Source organism: Carcharodon carcharias, chromosome 3 (assembly GCF_017639515.1).
Source record: "Carcharodon carcharias isolate sCarCar2 chromosome 3, sCarCar2.pri, whole genome shotgun sequence".
Classification (NCBI taxonomy): Eukaryota; Metazoa; Chordata; class Chondrichthyes; order Lamniformes; family Lamnidae; genus Carcharodon; species Carcharodon carcharias.
In genome coordinates this window covers 55,838,569-55,857,387 of record NC_054469.1, presented here as the reverse complement: position 1 = coordinate 55,857,387, position 18,819 = coordinate 55,838,569, and the positions used below count along the sequence as shown (strand labels likewise).

At 41.5% G+C, this 18,819-nt stretch overlaps 1 protein-coding gene across 1 annotated transcript in view; it reads left to right on the top strand.

Annotated features, from left to right (window-relative positions):
• Positions 1 to 18,819, top strand: part of myo3a (myosin IIIA) — a 611,422-nt gene that overhangs the window by 450,498 nt on the left and 142,105 nt on the right. The window contains exons 29-33 of the mRNA XM_041183939.1: positions 3,318 to 3,480; positions 10,039 to 10,119; positions 11,606 to 11,729; positions 14,498 to 15,248; positions 16,573 to 16,717. Coding sequence (XP_041039873.1) covers positions 3,318 to 3,480; positions 10,039 to 10,119; positions 11,606 to 11,729; positions 14,498 to 15,248; positions 16,573 to 16,717 — 1,264 coding nt within the window. The remainder of the gene's footprint in view (positions 1 to 3,317; positions 3,481 to 10,038; positions 10,120 to 11,605; positions 11,730 to 14,497; positions 15,249 to 16,572; positions 16,718 to 18,819) is intronic.

The following is an 18,819-nucleotide window of genomic DNA, read 5'->3' as shown; positions in this document are numbered from 1 at the left end:
CCACTACAAAGTCACAAAAAAGGAATTAAACCGGACAAACTACCCCGCATTGACCTAGGCACTGGAAATGACAACAGCAACCTCAGCCCTGTCAATCCTGCAAAGTCCTTCTTACTAACGTCTGGGGGCTAGTGCCAAAATTGGGAGAATTGTCTCATGGACTAAAGATAAAAACAAAAAACTGCGGATGCTGGAAATCCAAAACAAAAACAGAATTACCTGGAAAAACTCAGCAGGTCTGGCAGCATCGGCGGAGAAGTGACTGTCCCATGGACTAGTCAAGCAACAGCCTGACATAGTCATCCTCACTGAATCATACCTTACACATAATGTCTCAGTAACCGCCACCACCATCCTTGGGTATGTCCTATCCCACCAACAGGACAGACCTATCAGAGGTAGCGGCACAGTGGTAGACATTCGTGAGAGAGTTGCCTTGGGAGTGCTCAACATGGACTCTGAATCCCATGACGTTTCATGGCATCAGGTCAAACCTGGGAAAGGAAACCTCCTGCTGATTACCACATAGTGCCTTCCCTCAGCTAATAAATCAGTGCTCTACCATGTTGAACACCACTTGGAGGAAGTACTGAGGGTGGCAAGAGCACAGAATGTACTCTGGGTGGGGGACTTCAATGTCCATCACCAACAGTGGCTACGTAGCACCACTACTGACCGAACTGGCCGAGTCGTAAATGACATAGCTGCTAGACTGGGTCTGCGGCAGGTGGTGAGGGAACCAAAAAGAGGGAAAAACGTACTTGACCTCATCCTCACCAACCTGCCTGCCACAGATGCATCTGTCCATGACAGTATTGGTAGGAGTGACCACCGCACAGTCCTTGTGGAGGCATATTCCCGCCTTCACATTGAGGATGCCCTCCATCATGTTGTGTGGCACTACCACTGTGCTAAATGGGACAGATTTTGAACAGATCCAGCAAGTCAAGACTGGGCATCCATGAGGTGCTGTGGGCCATCAGCATCAGCAGAATTGTATTTACACACAATCTGTAGCCTCATGGCCAGGCATATCCCCCACTCTACCATTACCATCAAGCCAGGGGATCAACCCTGATTCAATGAACAATGTAGGAGGGCATGCCAGGAGCAGCAACAGGCATACCTAAAAAATGAAATGTCAACCCGGCAAAGGTATAACACAGGACTACTTGCATGCCAAACAGCATAAGCTGCAAGTGATAGGCAGAGCGAAGCAATCCCACAACCAACCAATCAGATCTAAGCTCTGCAGTCCTGCCACATCCAGTCGTGAATGGTGGTGGACAATTAAACAACACACTGGAGGAGGAGGCTCTTGAAATATCCCTATTCTCAGTGATAGAGGAACCCAGCGCATCAGTGCAAAAGATAAGGCTGAAGCATTTGCTATAATCTTCAGCCAGAAGTGCCAAGTGGATGATCCATCTTGACTTCCTCCAGAGGTTCCCAGCATCACAGATACCAGTGTTCAGCCAATTCGATTCACTTCACGGGATATCAAGAAATGGCTGAAAGCATTGGATATTGCAAAAGCTGTGGGCCCTGACAATATTCCGGCAATAGTACTGAAGATTTGTGCTCCAAAACTTGCCGCACCCCGAGTCAAGCTGTTCCAGTACAGCTCCAACACTGGCATCTACCCGGCTATATTGAAAATTGCCCAGGGATGTCCTGTACACAAAAAACAGGACAAATCCAACCCAGACAATTACCACCCCATCTGTCTATTCTTGATCATCAGTAAAGTAATGGAAAGGGTCATCAACAGTGCTATCAAGGGGGCACTTGCTTAACAATAACCTGCTCACTGACACCTAGTTTGGGTTCCACCAGGGTCACTCAGCTCCTGACCTCATTACAGCCTTGGTTCAAACATGGATAAAAGATCTGAACTTTTGAGGTGGGGTGAGAGTGACTGCCCTTGACATCAAGGCCGCATTTGACCAAGTGTGGCATCAAGGAGCCCTAGCAAAACTGGAGTCAATGGGAATCAGGGAAAAAAACTCTCCATCGGTTGGAGTCATACCTAGCACAAAGGAAGATGGTTGAGGTTGTTGGAGGTCAGTCATCTCAGCTCCAGGACATCACTGCAGGAGATCCTCAGGGTAGTGTCCTCAGCCCAGCCATCTTCAGCTGCTTTATCAATGATCTTTCTTCCAACATAAGGTCAGAAGTGGAGATGTTCGCTGAGGATTGCACAATGTTCAGCATCATTTGTGACTCCTCAGATACTGAAGCTGTCCATGTCCAAATGCAGCAAGACCTGGACAATATCCACACTTGGGCTGACAAGTGGCAAGTAACATTTGTGCCACATAAATGTCAGGCAATGACCATCTCCAACAAGAGAGAACCCAACATCACCCTTTGATGTTCAATGGCATTACCATCACTGAATCCCCCACTATCAACATCCTGGGGTTACCATTGATCAGAGACTGAATTGGACTAGCCATATAAATACTGTGGCTACAAGAGCAGGTCAGAGACTAGGAATTGTACGACGAGTAGCTCACCTCCTGACTTCCCAAAACCTGTCCATCATCTACAAGGCACAAGTCAAGAATGTGATGGAATACTCCCCAATTGCCAGGATGAGTGCAGCTCCCACAAAAAGCTTGACACCATTCAGAGAAAGCAGCCAGATTGATTGGCAGCACATCGACAAATATTCACTCCCTCCACCAACGACGCACAGTAGCAGCAGTGTGTACCATCTACAAGATGCACTGCAGGGATTCACCAAGGCTCCTTTGACAGCACCTTCAAAACCCACGACCACTACCATCTAGAAGAATAAGGGCAGTAGACAGATGGGAACACCATCTGGAAGTTCACCTCCAAGTCACTCACCACCCTGACTTGAAATATATCGCTGTTCCTTCACTGTCACTGGGTCGAAATCCTGGAACTCCCTTTCTAACAGCACTGTGGGTGTACCTACACCACGTGGACTGAAGCGGTTTAAGAAAGCAGCTCACCACCCCCTTCTCAAGGGCAACTAGGGATGGGCAATAAATGCTGGCCCAACCAGCAAATCCCACATCCTGTGAATGAATAAAATAAAAGTTCTTGCAAGCCATTTTGATCAGTGTAAGACAGAAATATCATATCTCTTTTTTCAACAATATTCAAGTTCTGTACGACCAAATGTAACCAATCTTAGTTTTAATTTGCAGAACCTATCAGCATTTTTTGATAAAATATTTCAATGTGAGGAGCAACTTTCAGAGAAATGAACATTTTTTATCTAATCTCCCTTCACCCGTGATGTTATTTGATACACTATTCTCTGTTCTGCTTTTCGCTTTCAGGTGTTTCTTAAATATTACCATGTGGAACAGCTCAATCTCATGAAGAAAGAAATAACAGATCGAATAGTTCTGGTACAGGCCTATGTGAAAGGCTGGCTTGGAGCTAAAAGATACAGAAGGTTGCAAGAGAAGAGACAGCAGAGTGCAGTCGCCATTCAGTCAGGTAAATTCTCATCTTTGACCATGCTGCCATCTTTTAGAATATCATGAACTTTGCTTAGTTGAGGGTGATCAGATATACCAAGACTATAAAGAGCCAAAACAATTAATGCAGGTGCATATGTATCATTGAGAAGGGTAGATTTTAATTTAAGATGCATGGCATAAGCTTGGCAGTAATGCTTTTCATCTCATTCCCACTATCAATTTCCCCCTCCAACTCTGCATCATAGAAAGGGCCTACTAGTGGGAAAACCATTTGTTTCAGATTGTAGGCCTTTTAATTATACAGATTAGAGCCCTATGATGTATCTTGGACATTGATTACTATTTTCAGAATCTTTACAAATGAATAAAGTAGCCCAAAAGGTAAGTTTAATATTCATTTTTTGAGTCCCTGAGTCACTGGACCCATTGGCAATACTCCACCCTCCAGTATTGGAAACCTCCTCCAATAGCTTACCTTTCTGTTAATCAGGTGACCTTCAGGCAATCTGACATTGCACTGATCTGAATTGGATTTCAGGCTATGTTGAGATGCTTGTTGGCATTCACAACTCTATGATTTTATGCCTCAAATGGCTCTGGCCTCTTTGCCCCTGGCTCCTCCAGTCAACCACCCAAAATTTAAAATCTACCACATCTAGTGATAGTTGAGGACAGATCTGGTTTTTGCCATAATTTTGACTCCACCTCAGTTAAAAAGGCTCTCTGTTTCAGCAGTCTTGGCTCCTGAATTATTCTGTGCCTTGCGATATTCAAAACCCATTGTAAAACAACTTATTAAGTCCACAAAAATTAAGTTGCAACAAGAATGGAGACTACCATATGCATTTATAAATCAAGCACCATGGGTCTTAATCAAGTATTCTGTTCACATTATAATTTAAAACTAGCAAGGCTATTATTCAGTAGAATTTTCTCTTCAAACAAATATTCATGGTACAAATAGTTCCATTAATTCAAATGTCACTGATCATTATTTTTGTGAACTTTAAAAATATTTCATTGAAATAACATATATGTGGTATATAACTACAAGCAAAGGTGGGTGCTGGAGTAGAATTCAAAACTTGATTGAAAGGCCCATTACCATTGACCTAAAGGCTGCAGACTGTTGAGTTCATGAGCAATGCTGATCAGAACAAATTTTTCCAATTCACTTCAATAAGATTAAATCCCTATTTAAAACAGGAATCTTTCTTATTATCAGTTCCTTTTTATCTTCAGCTCTAGCATGAAGACGATGATAGCGAAGAGATTGGATATTTCTGTACATTTCTCCTATAATAATGTTAATATAAGAGAATAAGCTAATAAAAAACAATGACATTAATCCCTCAGATCAGGTCCAGAGGGGCAGAAATTGGGACCCTTAACCAGCAGCACGCCAATAGTGTCCACCGCAACCAGGAGGTCCAAGGCTGTCCCAAAGTTGGTCCCCGGGCCTCATTTGCTTAACTTGGTTGAGCTTCTGGTGCCTGTTATGCTACACAGACAGCTCATCCTTTTTTCAAAGATAAACGTAGTGCCATTTGCAAAGCCGGCAGTAGCTTGAAAGTAAATCATGGGAGAGTTGGAGTTGAAATGAATAGGTGGGGATGCCAATCGCAAGGATTATGGAGTCAGGGGAGCATTCCTGCTTTTCCTGGTATTTTGAATAGATATTTGAAGAAGTAAACTTAGCTGTCTTAGCAGCCTGAGGTCCTGCTGAAGAATTCAGTGTTGACCGGCAGCTGCTCCGCTGACGACCAACCAATTTTGGTGAGGGAGCTTGAAACGTGCATTATGTCCCTCATTTACATATTTTGGGGCCTAAAGTCTCTTTTAGGTGGCTGTTTAGGATGCTAATAAAGCTGCTTAGGTGCCATCAAAGCTGTTTTTACCAATATGATGGTGCACATAATGCAAGCGCTAATCAAACGTTGGAGGTTGTGCCTTGAAACTGGTCCATTTTTACCCCAGTTGTCACCTGGGTGCAAGGAAGAGGACCAAATTCTACCCCAGCTCATTTAATTTTCTGAGAAAATCGTGAAAATCTCTCCCTGACTGTATAATTGAGAAAAACTTGTTATGTTATTTAAACCATGGTTTCCATCCATTAATAAAGTTCAACTGCAAAGTGGAGTATAGAAAGAAAGAACTTTCATCTGTTAAACATATGTCAAACCACTACACCGCAATTAATGGTTTTTGACTATAGTCATTGTTTCTATTTAAGCAAATATGACAGCCATTTGCAAAGAGCAAAATCCTACAAACAGCAAATGCTTTCAGAGGTTTTCACTGAGAGCTGAATTTTGCCAATACACCATTATATCTTCCTTCACACAGTGCCATGAGATCTTTTACTCCAATTCAAACAAGCAGATGATCAGATTAACGCCTTGTCTGAAACATTGCACCTCGAAAATTCAGCATTTACATACACGCTCACTCTTACCTGAAGTGTCAAAGTAGTCATTTTTTTATTCATTCATGGGATGTGGGCTTTGCTGGCTGGGCCAGCATTTATTGCCCATCCATAGTTGCCCTTGAAAAGGTGGTGGTGAGCTGCCTTCTTGAACCACTGCAGTCCATGTGGTGTAGGTACACCACAGTGCTGTTAGAAAGAGAGTTCCAGAATTTTGACCCAGCGACAGTGAAGGAACGGCGATATATTTCCAAGTCAGGATGATGAGTGACTTGGAGGGGAACTTCCAGGTGATGGTGTTCCCATCTATTTGCTGCCCTTGTCCTCCTAGATGGTAGTGGTTGTGGGTTTGCAAGGTGCTGTTGAAGGAACCGTGGTGAATTCCTGCAGTGCATCTTGTAGATGGCACACACTGCTGCTACTGTGCATCGTTGGTGGAGGGAGTGAATGTTTGTGTATGTGGTGCTAATCAAAAAAACTGCTTTGGTGTCAAGCTTCTGGAGTGTTGTGGGAGCTGCACTCATCCTGGCAAGTGCGGACTATTCTATCACACTCCTGACTTGCGCCTTGTAGATGATGGATAGGCTTTGGGAGTCAAGAGGTGAGCTACTCATCACATGATTCCTAGCCTCTGACCTGCCTGTGTGGCTATAGTATTGGGATCTGGATTACTAGTCCAGCGACAATACCATTATGCCATCACCTCCCCGTTCTCTACTTCTGGAGCAGGTATCAACTTTAACCCCTGAGGAACGCTATTTGTACTTATCTCTATAGTATTCTATCTTATTTCTTATCACATATTTCCATATGTTAAACTACTAAAACCACGAGTTCCCTGTGTCATTCTATATTAAACTTTCTCCAGTATATAATTGTTAACAATTAAATAGCGTAGCCTTGAATTTCCATGAGGGCTGTCCTTATCCCCATTGTAATTTCTGTGGAGCAGTATTCGGACAAGAATCACACACACAAAGAATAACTGATTGTTGCTTTGTACCAAAGTGCCATACCTCAGCTTGAATTGCAGTCAGGAGACAATACATTGGGAGAAATTGAGAAAAGGAAAGAAAGTATTGATGGTGGAGCTACCACATCAAAGCAGTACAATAGCATCAAATTTAAATGAAGACCGCAAAATGATGACATACAGGAGAAAAAAACAGAAATGTAAGAAAAATACACATCAGAAGCAAAGCGATATTATTAGGATGCAGCAACAAATGAGTATATTTTTTGTATTCTGACTAATCCTACATTAACAGTGCATTTACTTATACTCTACAGATCTACAGATAAGTATTTGTTAGATTCAACAAGTGGGTCATTGCAATACAACATTTAACACAACACAAATACCAAACTTTAATTGCATTTTTGTCAATGAAAGCTTTATTTCATTCAAGCTCTGGTTCTCCTTATTAAGTTTATATGAAATATATTGCTTTTGTTGTTGCATCTATTATTAGATTTCTTTTTTCACTGTCTCCAGGTTTCGTAATAAGTGCAGTTCAATTGTTCTGCCCCCTGACAAATTGTTTTTAAATTTACTTAAATCTGTCCAAATTCCAGCAGCTCACCGCATATCTTATATGCCTTTTGAGATTTCTGCTCTGATCAGAGACCTATACTTAGATCATTAGAAACTGGGGTGAAAAATTAGTTTTATGACTTCATTGAATAAAACCCAGGCTGACGGAATTAAAGTCTCCTCTGTCTTATAGCTGCAGGAGTACAATATTAGGTGAGCTGTGTCTCACTTGTTAACCCTCTCCTCTTGGAATCAGATGATTGTGAATTTAAGCCCCCACTACTGAAACATGAGCAGAAAATCTACGCCAAATCCAGTGCATTATTGAGGGAACATTACACTGTCAGAGGTGCTGATGTTACTGTCAGAGGTGCCGACATCTGAAGAAACATTAAAATGATGGCCCATCCACCCACTCAGGTGGACATAAAAGATCCCAGTGTACTGTTTTGAAGAAAAGAAGGGCAGTTTTCCACTGTCTCCTAGCCAATGTTTATATTTATCCCTCAAACACCACGGCTTAAACAAATTCAACTGGTCATTTTTTTTTTAATCCACTCATGGGATGTGGGTGTCACTGGCTAAACCAGCATTTATTTCCCATCCCTAATCATCCTTGAGAAGGTGGTGGTGAGCTGCCTTCTTGAACTGCTGCAATCCAAATGGTGTAGGTACACCCATAGTGCTATTAGGGAGGGAGTTCCAGGATTTCCACATTTCCTACATTACAACAGTGATTCCACTTCAAAAGTACTTCATTGGCTGTAAAATGCTTTGGGACATCCTGAGATTGTGAAAAGTGCTAGGTACACACAAGTCTTTCTTTCTACACAAAATGTGTAGTCTGATCAATCCTGTTCTTATGGTGTTTTGGTCCACTGTACAAGACTGTTCAGAAAGTCGCAATCTCACTGACAGACCTCAAAGGATGACTCTTGCAGGAAAGGGAAGAAATGATTTCCTGGAAAGCAGCAGGGATGCTCTTTTAAAATTAGAGCTGAAGGTTATTGCTATGCCAAGGTAGACAAAATTTTGCACTCTGATGCTATACCTGACATGGAAGTGTTTGATATAAAGACACCAGAATTTTGACCTTGATGGGCGGACGGGCCCCATCGGCTCGGCAGCGGGCGGGCAGCCGAACTCCACCGCTGAAACGGGGCCGGCTGCCATTTTGAGTGGGCGGGCCAATTAAGGCCCGCCCAGCGGCCTGCCTAACAGGAAGCACATAGCGCTTCCTGTGCGGGTGGTGGGGGGATTCCCCATCTGACAAAGTGCGCTCTTTTGCACATGTGCGCGAAAGAGCGCACTGCTCCCTGAGACTAAGTTTTAAAACTTTAAAAATAAAGAAAGAAAAACATTATTAACATGTCCCCCTCATGTGACGCTGTCACATGAGTTGGGACATGTTAATAAATATGAGTGAAGCTTTTTAAAAACTGGGATGAAAGCTCATCTCACCAGTGGATGAGGTTTTAACTTTTTTCAGAAGCCCACTGGGGCTCCAGGCCTGACCGCCAGCCTTAAGGTTGGACGGGCAGGTCTTTCAATGAGCTGAACAATCCTATCAATGGACTCAATTGGCCATTGACAGGTCGGCGGGTGGACAGCTGATTTCGCTGTCCACCCGACTTCCTAAAAATTTAAATGGACCGAGATGACGTCGGGGGTTCCTCCCGATGTCATCCCACATCATTTTCCTGTCGGCGAGCGTCCCTGCCCCCAAATCGCCGACGGGAAAATTCTGGGTATAAAATGCTAGAAAGACACATCAGGAGTATCAGCATCTGTGGAAGAACAGACACGTTGGGGCTTGGATCTTGCAGTCCGTATTGAAATGACAGCACTCAGCTCTGACCTTAATGGAAGCTACCCACAGAGATCTAGCAAGATCTATGGTGTGGATTTCCTCTTTTCTGACAGTAATTTAATTCTGGCATGAACTATATAGGATCTTTGGTGTCCAGCAAAGTCATTTCATCAAAAGGCTAAGTTGTCAATCATATTAAAGAATTCACAGAGCGAGCAAACCATGAAGTAACGAGCAGGTTTTATCATTCACATTTTACAATCCTACAAAATTCAAAATAATGGTTAGGACACGTAGATGGGATTAAGATAGAAAATGGAATATCATAGACAATTAAATAAAATAATATTTGTTTTTATTAGAATCTTGGTATTTTTATCAAGGAATGAAGGAATTGGAAAATGCACAAAAATAAAAGTAGTTTTTCATGGACAGAGAGATTTTTCAGCAATTAATATAACCTACTACACCATTAAAATCCAGTTAAACTTCATTCAACAAGGTGTAACTTTTTCAAGGGTTTTTACAGTGAGGATAGGATGTAAAAAGCAGAAGGTAACATCAATTTGATGATTTATAGATGATTTTCATCTCCAAGGACTTCAACAGTACACTCTGTGGAGCCATTGACAGTAACTTCTGGATTTCTGTGTTTAACTTTGCCTGTGCGAATGCCAGATCAATTTCACAGAGTAATGATGGTGAATGCTGACATTTCACCATTATTACAACTATTAGGTTTATCTAGTGCATTAACAATAATGCATCTGCAAATGAAAAAATTAACATATTATCTTTCTTATAGCTTTTAGAGGGCACAAAGTAAGAAAGGACATTACCATAGAAAAACAGAAGCTAGAGCAGACGATTATTAAACTCCAGGCTGGTAAGGATTTTTACAGGACTTTTTAACATTTCCACTGTAATTATAATCAGTTATTATCTTTTAGAATGTACTTGAAGTCAAAATGTCTGGTGTAAAATGTGCCATCGGGCCTTAAATTGGCTCAAGGCAGGGCTTCCGCCCCATCTGAGAGTAAGTCTCGCCTCCAAGACCTGCCAGCCTATCAAATGGCTGGCAGGTCTCTTGTTCCAGCAGCACTACAGGGAGCAGTGGCAACCTTTGGCAGTACAGCAAGTCCCTGAAGAAGAGGAGCCAAGAGCCTGGAACAAGGTGAGTCCGGTGTCTCACCGGGGCTAGGCTGGCTGACACCAAAGAGGGGTTGCGGGGTAGGCAGGGGAAACATAGAGGTGGGGAAGCCTTGAAGAGCCTTCCAATGGGCACAGGTTGTCCAAACAGGGGACATGCACTCTGGTCCAGCCACTTGGCTGCCAGCTTTTACTGGGTGGCCTGGACAATTAATGTGGGCCTCCCGCGCTGCAGGTAAAATCCCACAGTGGCAGGAGGAAGCCCTTAAATGGCCATTTATTAGCCACTTAAGAGCCTCAGTTGGCCCCTAGTGAGCAAGCCAATCAATGCCTCCTCCATGTGGGTAAGATACCCACAGCAGCAGATGGATGATGGGCATGGTGGTACTGCCATGCAACCCAATTTTCCACCTTCCCTGCCTACCATGCCACCATCAGGGGACCATAAAATTCAGCCCACTAAACAGAGGGAGACACAGACAGAGGGAAACACTGAAACAGAGAGAGGCACTGAGACACAGGGCAATGGGGGATACAGGACAATGGGGGACACAGGAAAATTTGGAGACACAGGACAATGGGAGACATCGGGAAATGAGGGACACAGGACAATTTGGGAGCTTAGGATAATGGGTGACACAGGACAACGGGGGATACAGGACAATGGGAGACACAGGACAGTGAGGGACACAGGACAATTTGGGGATACAGGACAATGGAGGACACAGGACAATGGGAGACATTGAGCAATGGGGGCAAGGGACAATGAGGGGCACAGGACAATGGGAGACACAGGATACTGGGAGACAATGAGCAGTGGGGGACACAGGACAATGGGGGACAATGGACAATGGGTGAAACAGATTGGGGACACGGGGTACTGTTGGACACAGGACAAAGGGAGACACAGGATAATGGGAGATACTGAGAAATGGGGGACATTGGGCAATGGGAGACACAGGGGTATGGGAGACACTAGGCAATGGGAGACTCTGGGCAATGCCTTCTGCTTCCCAGTAGCATAGTGGCTAAAAATGGTGGAAGTTTGTGAATCTGAATCACCCTCACATTCTGCAGAATGCATGAAAATTAACATGAAAGTAGAGTTTATTGCCCAAAGGAGGAAAAAAATTAACTGAAGCATAAAGTACAAACAATGAAAATGTGCTTTACTTTCCTATTATGGGGTGATAAAATGACTATTTACAATTTGCTTATCTAAGTTGCAAGAGGATACCTGTGCAGAAAAGAATACAAAGAAATACTGGAGGAAAAGAGAGGTGCTGCTATTAAAATCCAGGCTCACTACAGAGGCTATATGGACAGAAAGAACTTCAACATGAAAATGTGAGTCCTGTTATAAAATAGATCTAAACAAGAACTGCAGGGGGTAGATTTTGACTTTGTGCAATTGTATAAAACTATGTTGGATCTTTTTGCATCTCTCCTGATTCACATCACTGGAAATAACAGCCTGTAAGACAACTTACTGTCACCCCTTTTACACTATCGCACAAGGTCAAAATCTACCCCAGCGTGTGTTAGAAAGTTGAAAGAACCATGTGAGACTCAGTGACATTGGAAGGCTGAAAGTGAAGCTTGAGCAGTTTAGGTGCTGTTTGAAATGATTTGCACCCTGAATGCAATTACTTTTAATAAAATAATTTGAGCTGTTTAGTTTTGATGCCCTGACTAAGATTTCCCACTCTGGATCTTCCATGATCACCACCTTAGTAACAGCTAAGTTCCTTCACACGATTAACTGTCAATTGTCCAAAAGGAAGGAAGAAACTTTCGAACACCAGGACAGGATGGAATCGCATCAGCTTACAGGAAGGTAGCCATAGATAAATAAATCATGCACTATCATATTGTGACAAGCTGGTTTATTATTGCACTTTCAGTTGGAAGCGGAGCCCGCTGACTGCGCATATCGGGAAATCATGGGTCTGTTGCCTATGATTTTTCAGCCATTAATTTTCATAAATACTAAATCTCAGGCAACAAGCCTGTGATTTAATGTTTTGGGTGGTCATTGCATGAAGTTCCACATCAACAGTGTGGAATCAGAAGGTCTGCCATTTAACCAACGAAAATAACTGCAGACTAACATAATTTTCACCCACAAGTATATCTATCCACAAAATATTAAGTCTTGTATCGGCTGTGTGCTTCCTATTTGACACAACTTATTCATGTGTTATCATTTTGACATGCCTGGTTTTGATGCTATGGAAGGCTTCAGGTTCCCTATTCATTTCAGTGTCAATGCAGGACTCTAGACTAAATCTTGCAATTAGCGGGCACTCTGATATCAATCTCTAATTATGTGCCTATGCCATTGGCTGTAGTTGATCACATAATACTGTGGCTCCCTGACTCCCAGCCCTGTTATGGCTCAGAAAACCCTACTCCAATTCCAACAATAGTTCTCTCCAGATGTATTTCTCAAACTTTACTCCTTTATTGCTTGGGGTTATCTTCCCTTGTATATTTTCCGATGACTCATGCTGTTTACTCTTCTGGTTCCCTGCCCTGCTTCTGTTAAATTCAGTTCCCAGTCCATTTTTTGAAGCTTCATTGTCCCTTATATTTGTTTTTATTCGTTTCTTAGGCCTGCTCCATTCAATCTATGTCAACAGAAACAGTTGGGCTGAAATCTGTTTCTCCAGATGGCCTCATTATGAATGCTTGGCTGGTCTCTAACCAGTGGGCTAACTCAGCAGGAGTCTGCTTACACAGGCTGAAATGCAGTGTTAGCTTTGACTGGTTGACATCTTTATGAGGTTATAAGTTATTACTTGTTTCATTTGTTTTTTTTCAATGCAAATATATTTATTTGGATGAGATTGAAGTTGAATTGGGATGAAGCTTCCGTTATTGAAATTATGACTTAAACTATGTCTAACTGACACTTTTATAAGGTTGTAAGAGCAACAATTTTTTTAGAAAGCAGATTTTTGAATATTTGTTTTTTTTCATGAGCATTTCAAGACTTGCCTTTGTTAATACATGGCTCATTGGTTTTGCACATACTGCATAATGGGATGAGTGGGCATGAAGGGGGTATGGGGGTATAAAGGGGTCACGTGAAGGGCATGGAGGGGGCATGGAAAGTGGGTGCATAATGGAGGTATTGTGATAGATGAGGGTGAGAGGGCCCAACAGCCTTTAATACAACTGGTCCAAAGTCCTAGAGAACCGAGCTTTCTAACAAGCCTGCCCATGTGGCCGCCTATGAACTGCTTCCAGATTCAGGGAGCAGGACTCTATCCTTGCCCCGTCTCCCCGGAGCAGAAATAGTGGGTGCCATTTATATGGAGATGGGTCTTCTGACACAAGCTTCCTGCCTCATTAGCAAAACCCTAGCCTTATATGTACAACTAATCTGTAGCCATCTCTTTCAACTTTGAAAATAAAGTTTTCAGAAAATTTCAGGAGTTCACTGGATCACCTTTGTACTTTCGAAGTAAGTAAAGAGTTGATAAGATCTTTTGTTCTTTACTAATGTTAAAAACTTCACAGATAAGATCTGAGGAGGCTTTACAGGGTAGGTGCTGAGAGAATGTTTCCCCTTGTGGGAATCTAGAATTAGGGGACACAGTTTAAAAATAAGGGGTCTCCCATTTAAGATGGAAATGAGGAGGAATTTCTTCCCTCAGAGGGAAGTTAGTGTTTGGAATTCTCTTCCATAGAGAGCAGTGGAGACTGGGTCACTGAATATATTCAAGGCAGAGTTAGACTGATTTTTGGTTGACAAGTGAGTCATGAGTTATGGGGGAGGAGGTGGGGCAGGGAGGCAAGAAAATTGAGTTAAGGCCACAATCAGATGAGCCACAATCTTATTGAATGGCGGAGCAGGCTTGAGGGGCTGAATGACCTGCTCCTTGTTCCTAATATTTATGTTCTTACAGAACTGAAGCATGTGTTTGGGCCATCAATGTAATTCAGTGCTTTTGACTAACTCTCCTCTAAAGATTGTACTGGTGTCAACAAGGCCAATGTATTATCTCTAATGCAAGTTCTTCACTATGACAAGAAAAATGTGTTCGATAATTGTGTCAATAGTTACCCTTGAAAGTCTCATAATAAGACTTACCTTTTTCTTTATGTAGAGAATATGAATTAAATAATCCTTACGAAAAGCAACCAAATAACTCTAGTGAAGAAGACATGCAAGAAGCAGGAAATTGCCCTGGGAAAATGGTGGAGGGTGACAGAAACAAGAGCAACCCCGCATTCAATAATAGCATTAAAGACATGCATCATGAAAATGCAGAAAGGAGACTATCAAGCCATGCCACAACAGCGTCTGATGTGAAAGATAATGAAGATGAAGATGCAAAAATCATTCAGAGCAACTATCGTGGATACCGGGAGAGAAAAGGCCTAGAGGGTAAAAAAAAGCAGCAAGAAGAGAAAAAGGGAAATGAGGAAGATGATGCCAAAGCTGCTATTGTTATTCAAAGTAACTATCGAGGTCATCGGGAGAGAAAGAGACTGCAAGAGAACAAGGTTCCAGTTAAAACCAAGGAAATAGAAGTGTCAAGAAAAGGAATCCAAGAACTACATCAACCACAAAAAGGAATTGTAGCCAGTGAAGGTCCAAATGAAGTACCAGCTGGAACAATTATTCAGAGCAATGACAGAGGAAACAAAGAAAGGAAACAACTGAAAGAAGAAAGGAAAATAGATGAAAATGGAGAGATGACAGCCCATGAAAAATCTCAAACAGTCAGCTCTAAGGAGGATGAAGAGCAAGCAGCAGTGAAAATTCAGAGTAATTACAGAGGCTTTAAGGAAAGAAAGCAAATTCAAGATAACACTCAGAGAGAAGGAGAAATGTTTGCTAACTTTTCAAAGCAGGTGGGTGATATTAGGATTTGCTCATTTTCATTTGTAGCTTCATCTTTGATTATTTAACAGAAAGGGGTTAATTCATTCACTCAATAGTAAATTTCAAAACCCAGCATAGACAATAGGAATACAATGCAGCATTACCACTTGACATGCCGAAGCACAGGCCTATTGAGGTTGCTACACTTACAAGACAAATCCTTAATCCTGTCACCTTAACTCCTTATCAAGGCATTGTCTCAGGTTGACTATCCAGTCTATGCCTAGTGGTGAATTATGCCTGAATCTGCTTGTTGAACTGTCTTCTATCAATCAATTCTAATTGTGGTTGCATTAACCTCCAGTTAAGATTCACACAAGCTATTGAGTGAATGAATTAACCCCTTTCTGTTAAATAATCAAAGATGAAGCCAGACAATTTTTTTATTAGCCTCAAAATCATAAATAGCAGCATTTGAACTGAAAGGTTGGATATGAAAATAACTAGTAGATAACTGATAGCATAACCGATGAAGTAAATATAGAGGCTACAAAGACAGTTCAGTTATGACACGGTAATTTAGCAGTTGTTTGCTCGTTAAAACTTGATGGTTAAGACCAGCGTCTGCGATTGATATAAATTGGTGAGATTAAGTTAGAACTAGATTTGTTAGACAGCTGACAAGCTAATATCTTTAGATAGCTAGTCTATGCAATGGATTAAAGTCATATACTTGTGGGTAGAAATGTTTCCAGAACTTTTACAAGCTGACCTGATGAGCTGGTGTAGATGAACTGGTTGCCTTGTTTTTGTCTCATTTTTCTCGGGGAGGATGAAATTCTTCTGTAAAAGCTCTGCCAAGTTTCCAAAATCAAAGCAAAATAGACTGGGAATACTCAGCAGGTCAGTCAGCATTGGTGGAGAGAAACAGAGTTAATCTTTCAGGTCAATGACCTGTCATCAGAACTGGTTTCTTCCTAGTTTCCCTCAAGATAAAACCAAGTGAACCTATTGAATATCGCTGCAAACTCACATCCTACATTATACATCTTTCATTAATGGTTATTTCTAGGTGTGTCGTTTCATGTACTTAGCAGTTCAGGAAGTAAGACATTTCATAAAGTTAATTGCTTTTCTTTATATCTGTAATTATTCTTCCAAATTCAAGTCCTATTTACAATAAGTTAATTATCCAGCTTTTTCTTTCATAATGTGAGGAAGCATTTTAAATAAGAGCATAAAGTTCATTTCAGGATGATTGAATCCCTTTCTAAATGATATTCTGTATTTACATGGAATGATACAAAAGCCTGTATTCTTTTAACCAATAAATGTTTATGTTCTTACTGTCAGATAACGAAGCATTCTGATGAATTCCTGATCGCCCAGAAGAAGCTAAATGATGTTATTGCCTCAAAATATCTGATGGTTAAGAGCCAGAATCCACAGCCTGAGACAAAACAACCAACCGGGAGACCTTCTTCCCCGTGTCAACCAGGTTTGTCTGCTGCTGTCATTTAACTTAATATTCCTCAGCAATAGGAAGATTAATTGTATAACTAGGGTTGTAAATAGGATTTTGAACTAATTAGTTGGGGGAGGGTTCAATTGAAGGGAAGTTTAACAAATCAAAAAGAAACGAGAGAGTAGAGGTGCAGGGTAGTGAAGAGGTGAGCGATAATCAAAGTGTGACAGGAAGGGGCAGAAAATATAAGCAGAAGAATGCAGCAGAAATTAGGACCAGAATGAGTAATAATGGTAAAAAGTCAAAGCTTAAGGCTTTTTATCTGAATGCACGCAGCATTTGTAACAAGATAGATGAGCTAACGGCACAAATAGAAATAAATGAATATGGCTAAATAGCTATAACAGAGACATAGATACAGGGTGACCAAGACTGGGGACTCAATATTTAAGGGTGTTTGACGTTCCGGAAAAATAGGCAAAAAGGAAAAGGAGGTGGGGAGCTTTGTTAATAAAGGAAGGTATCAATGCGATGGTGAGTTGTGATATAAGTCCAATCAATGTGGAATCAGTTTGGGTGGAAATAAGGAACAGCAAGGGAAAGAAGTTATAGTGGGAGTTGTTTATAGGTGCCCGAAGAGTTGCCTCACTGTAGGACAAAGCATAAATCAGAAAATAACGGAGCTGTGTAAGTAGGGTGCTACAATTGTCATAGGCAATTTTAATCTGCGTATTGACTAGACAACTCAGATTGTCAGGGATAACATGGAAGACGAACTTAGTGAGTGCATCAGGGATTGTTTCTTAGAGCAATATGTTGCAGAACCTACCCGGGAACAGGCTATTTTAGATCTAGTAATGTGTAATGAGATAGGATTAATAAGAGATATCATAGTTAAGGATCCTCTAGGGGCTAGCAATCACAATATGGTAGAATTTCAAATTCAGTTTGAGGGTGAGCAACTCGGGTCTCAACTCAGTGCCCTCAACTTAAATACGGGCAATTATAGGGGTATGAGAAAGAGTTGTCTAAAGTGGGCTGGGAAAATAGATTAAGGGGAAGGTCCATGGATGGGCAGACATTCAAGCAGATATTTCATAATGCTCAGCAAAAATTTATCCCGGTCAAAAAGAAGGACTTGATGAGAAGGATGAACCACCCATGGTTAACAAAGGTGGTAAAGGAGAGTATCCAATCAAAAACTAAGGCATATAAAGCAGTGAAAACTAATGGTAGGTCAGAAGCTTGGGAATATTTTAGGAACCAGCAGCAGATGACAAAAAAGCTAATAAAGAGGGAGAAAATTGATTTTGAAAGTAAATTAGCAAGAAATATAAAAACAAAGAGCAAGAGCTTCTATGGATATATAAAAAGAGAGTAGCTAAAGTGAGCATGGGACCTTGGAAGATGTGACTGGAGAGTTGATAATTGGGAACAGGGAAATGGCAGATAATTTAAACCAATATTTTGCATCACGGTTGAGGACACTATAAACATCGCAAAGATATCAGATAAGCAAGGAGCTAATGGGAGAAAAGATATTGTAACAATCTCTATCATGAGGGACAAAGTATTTGAGAAACTAGTGGGAATAAAGGCATTCAAGTCACCAGGACCTGATGGCCTGCGTCCAAGCATTTTAAAGGAAGTGGCTGCAGAGATAGTGGAGGTATTGGTTGAAATATTCCAGAACTCACTGGATTCCAGTAGGGCCTCAGCGGATTGGAAAAGAGCTAATATGGCACCCCTGTTCAAGAAGGGAGAGAGACAAAAAGCAGGAAACAATAGGCCAGTCAGCCTAACATCTGTCATTGGGAAAATGCTAGAGTCTATTATTAAGGAAGAAATAGCAGGACATTTAGAAAAGCTTAACGCAATCAAACAGAATCAATTTGGTTTTGCGAAAGGGAAATCAGTTTGACAAATTTGCTAGAGTTCTTTGAGGATATAACAAGCAGAGTTGATAAAGGGGAACTGGTAGATGTAGTGTATTTGGATTTCCAGAAGGTATTCGATAAGGTACCACATTAAAGGTTATTGCACTAAATGGAGCCCACAGTATTGGGGGTAATGTTTTAGTATGGATTGAGGATTGGTTAACACAATTAATGGGTCTTTTTCAGGTTGGAAAGACA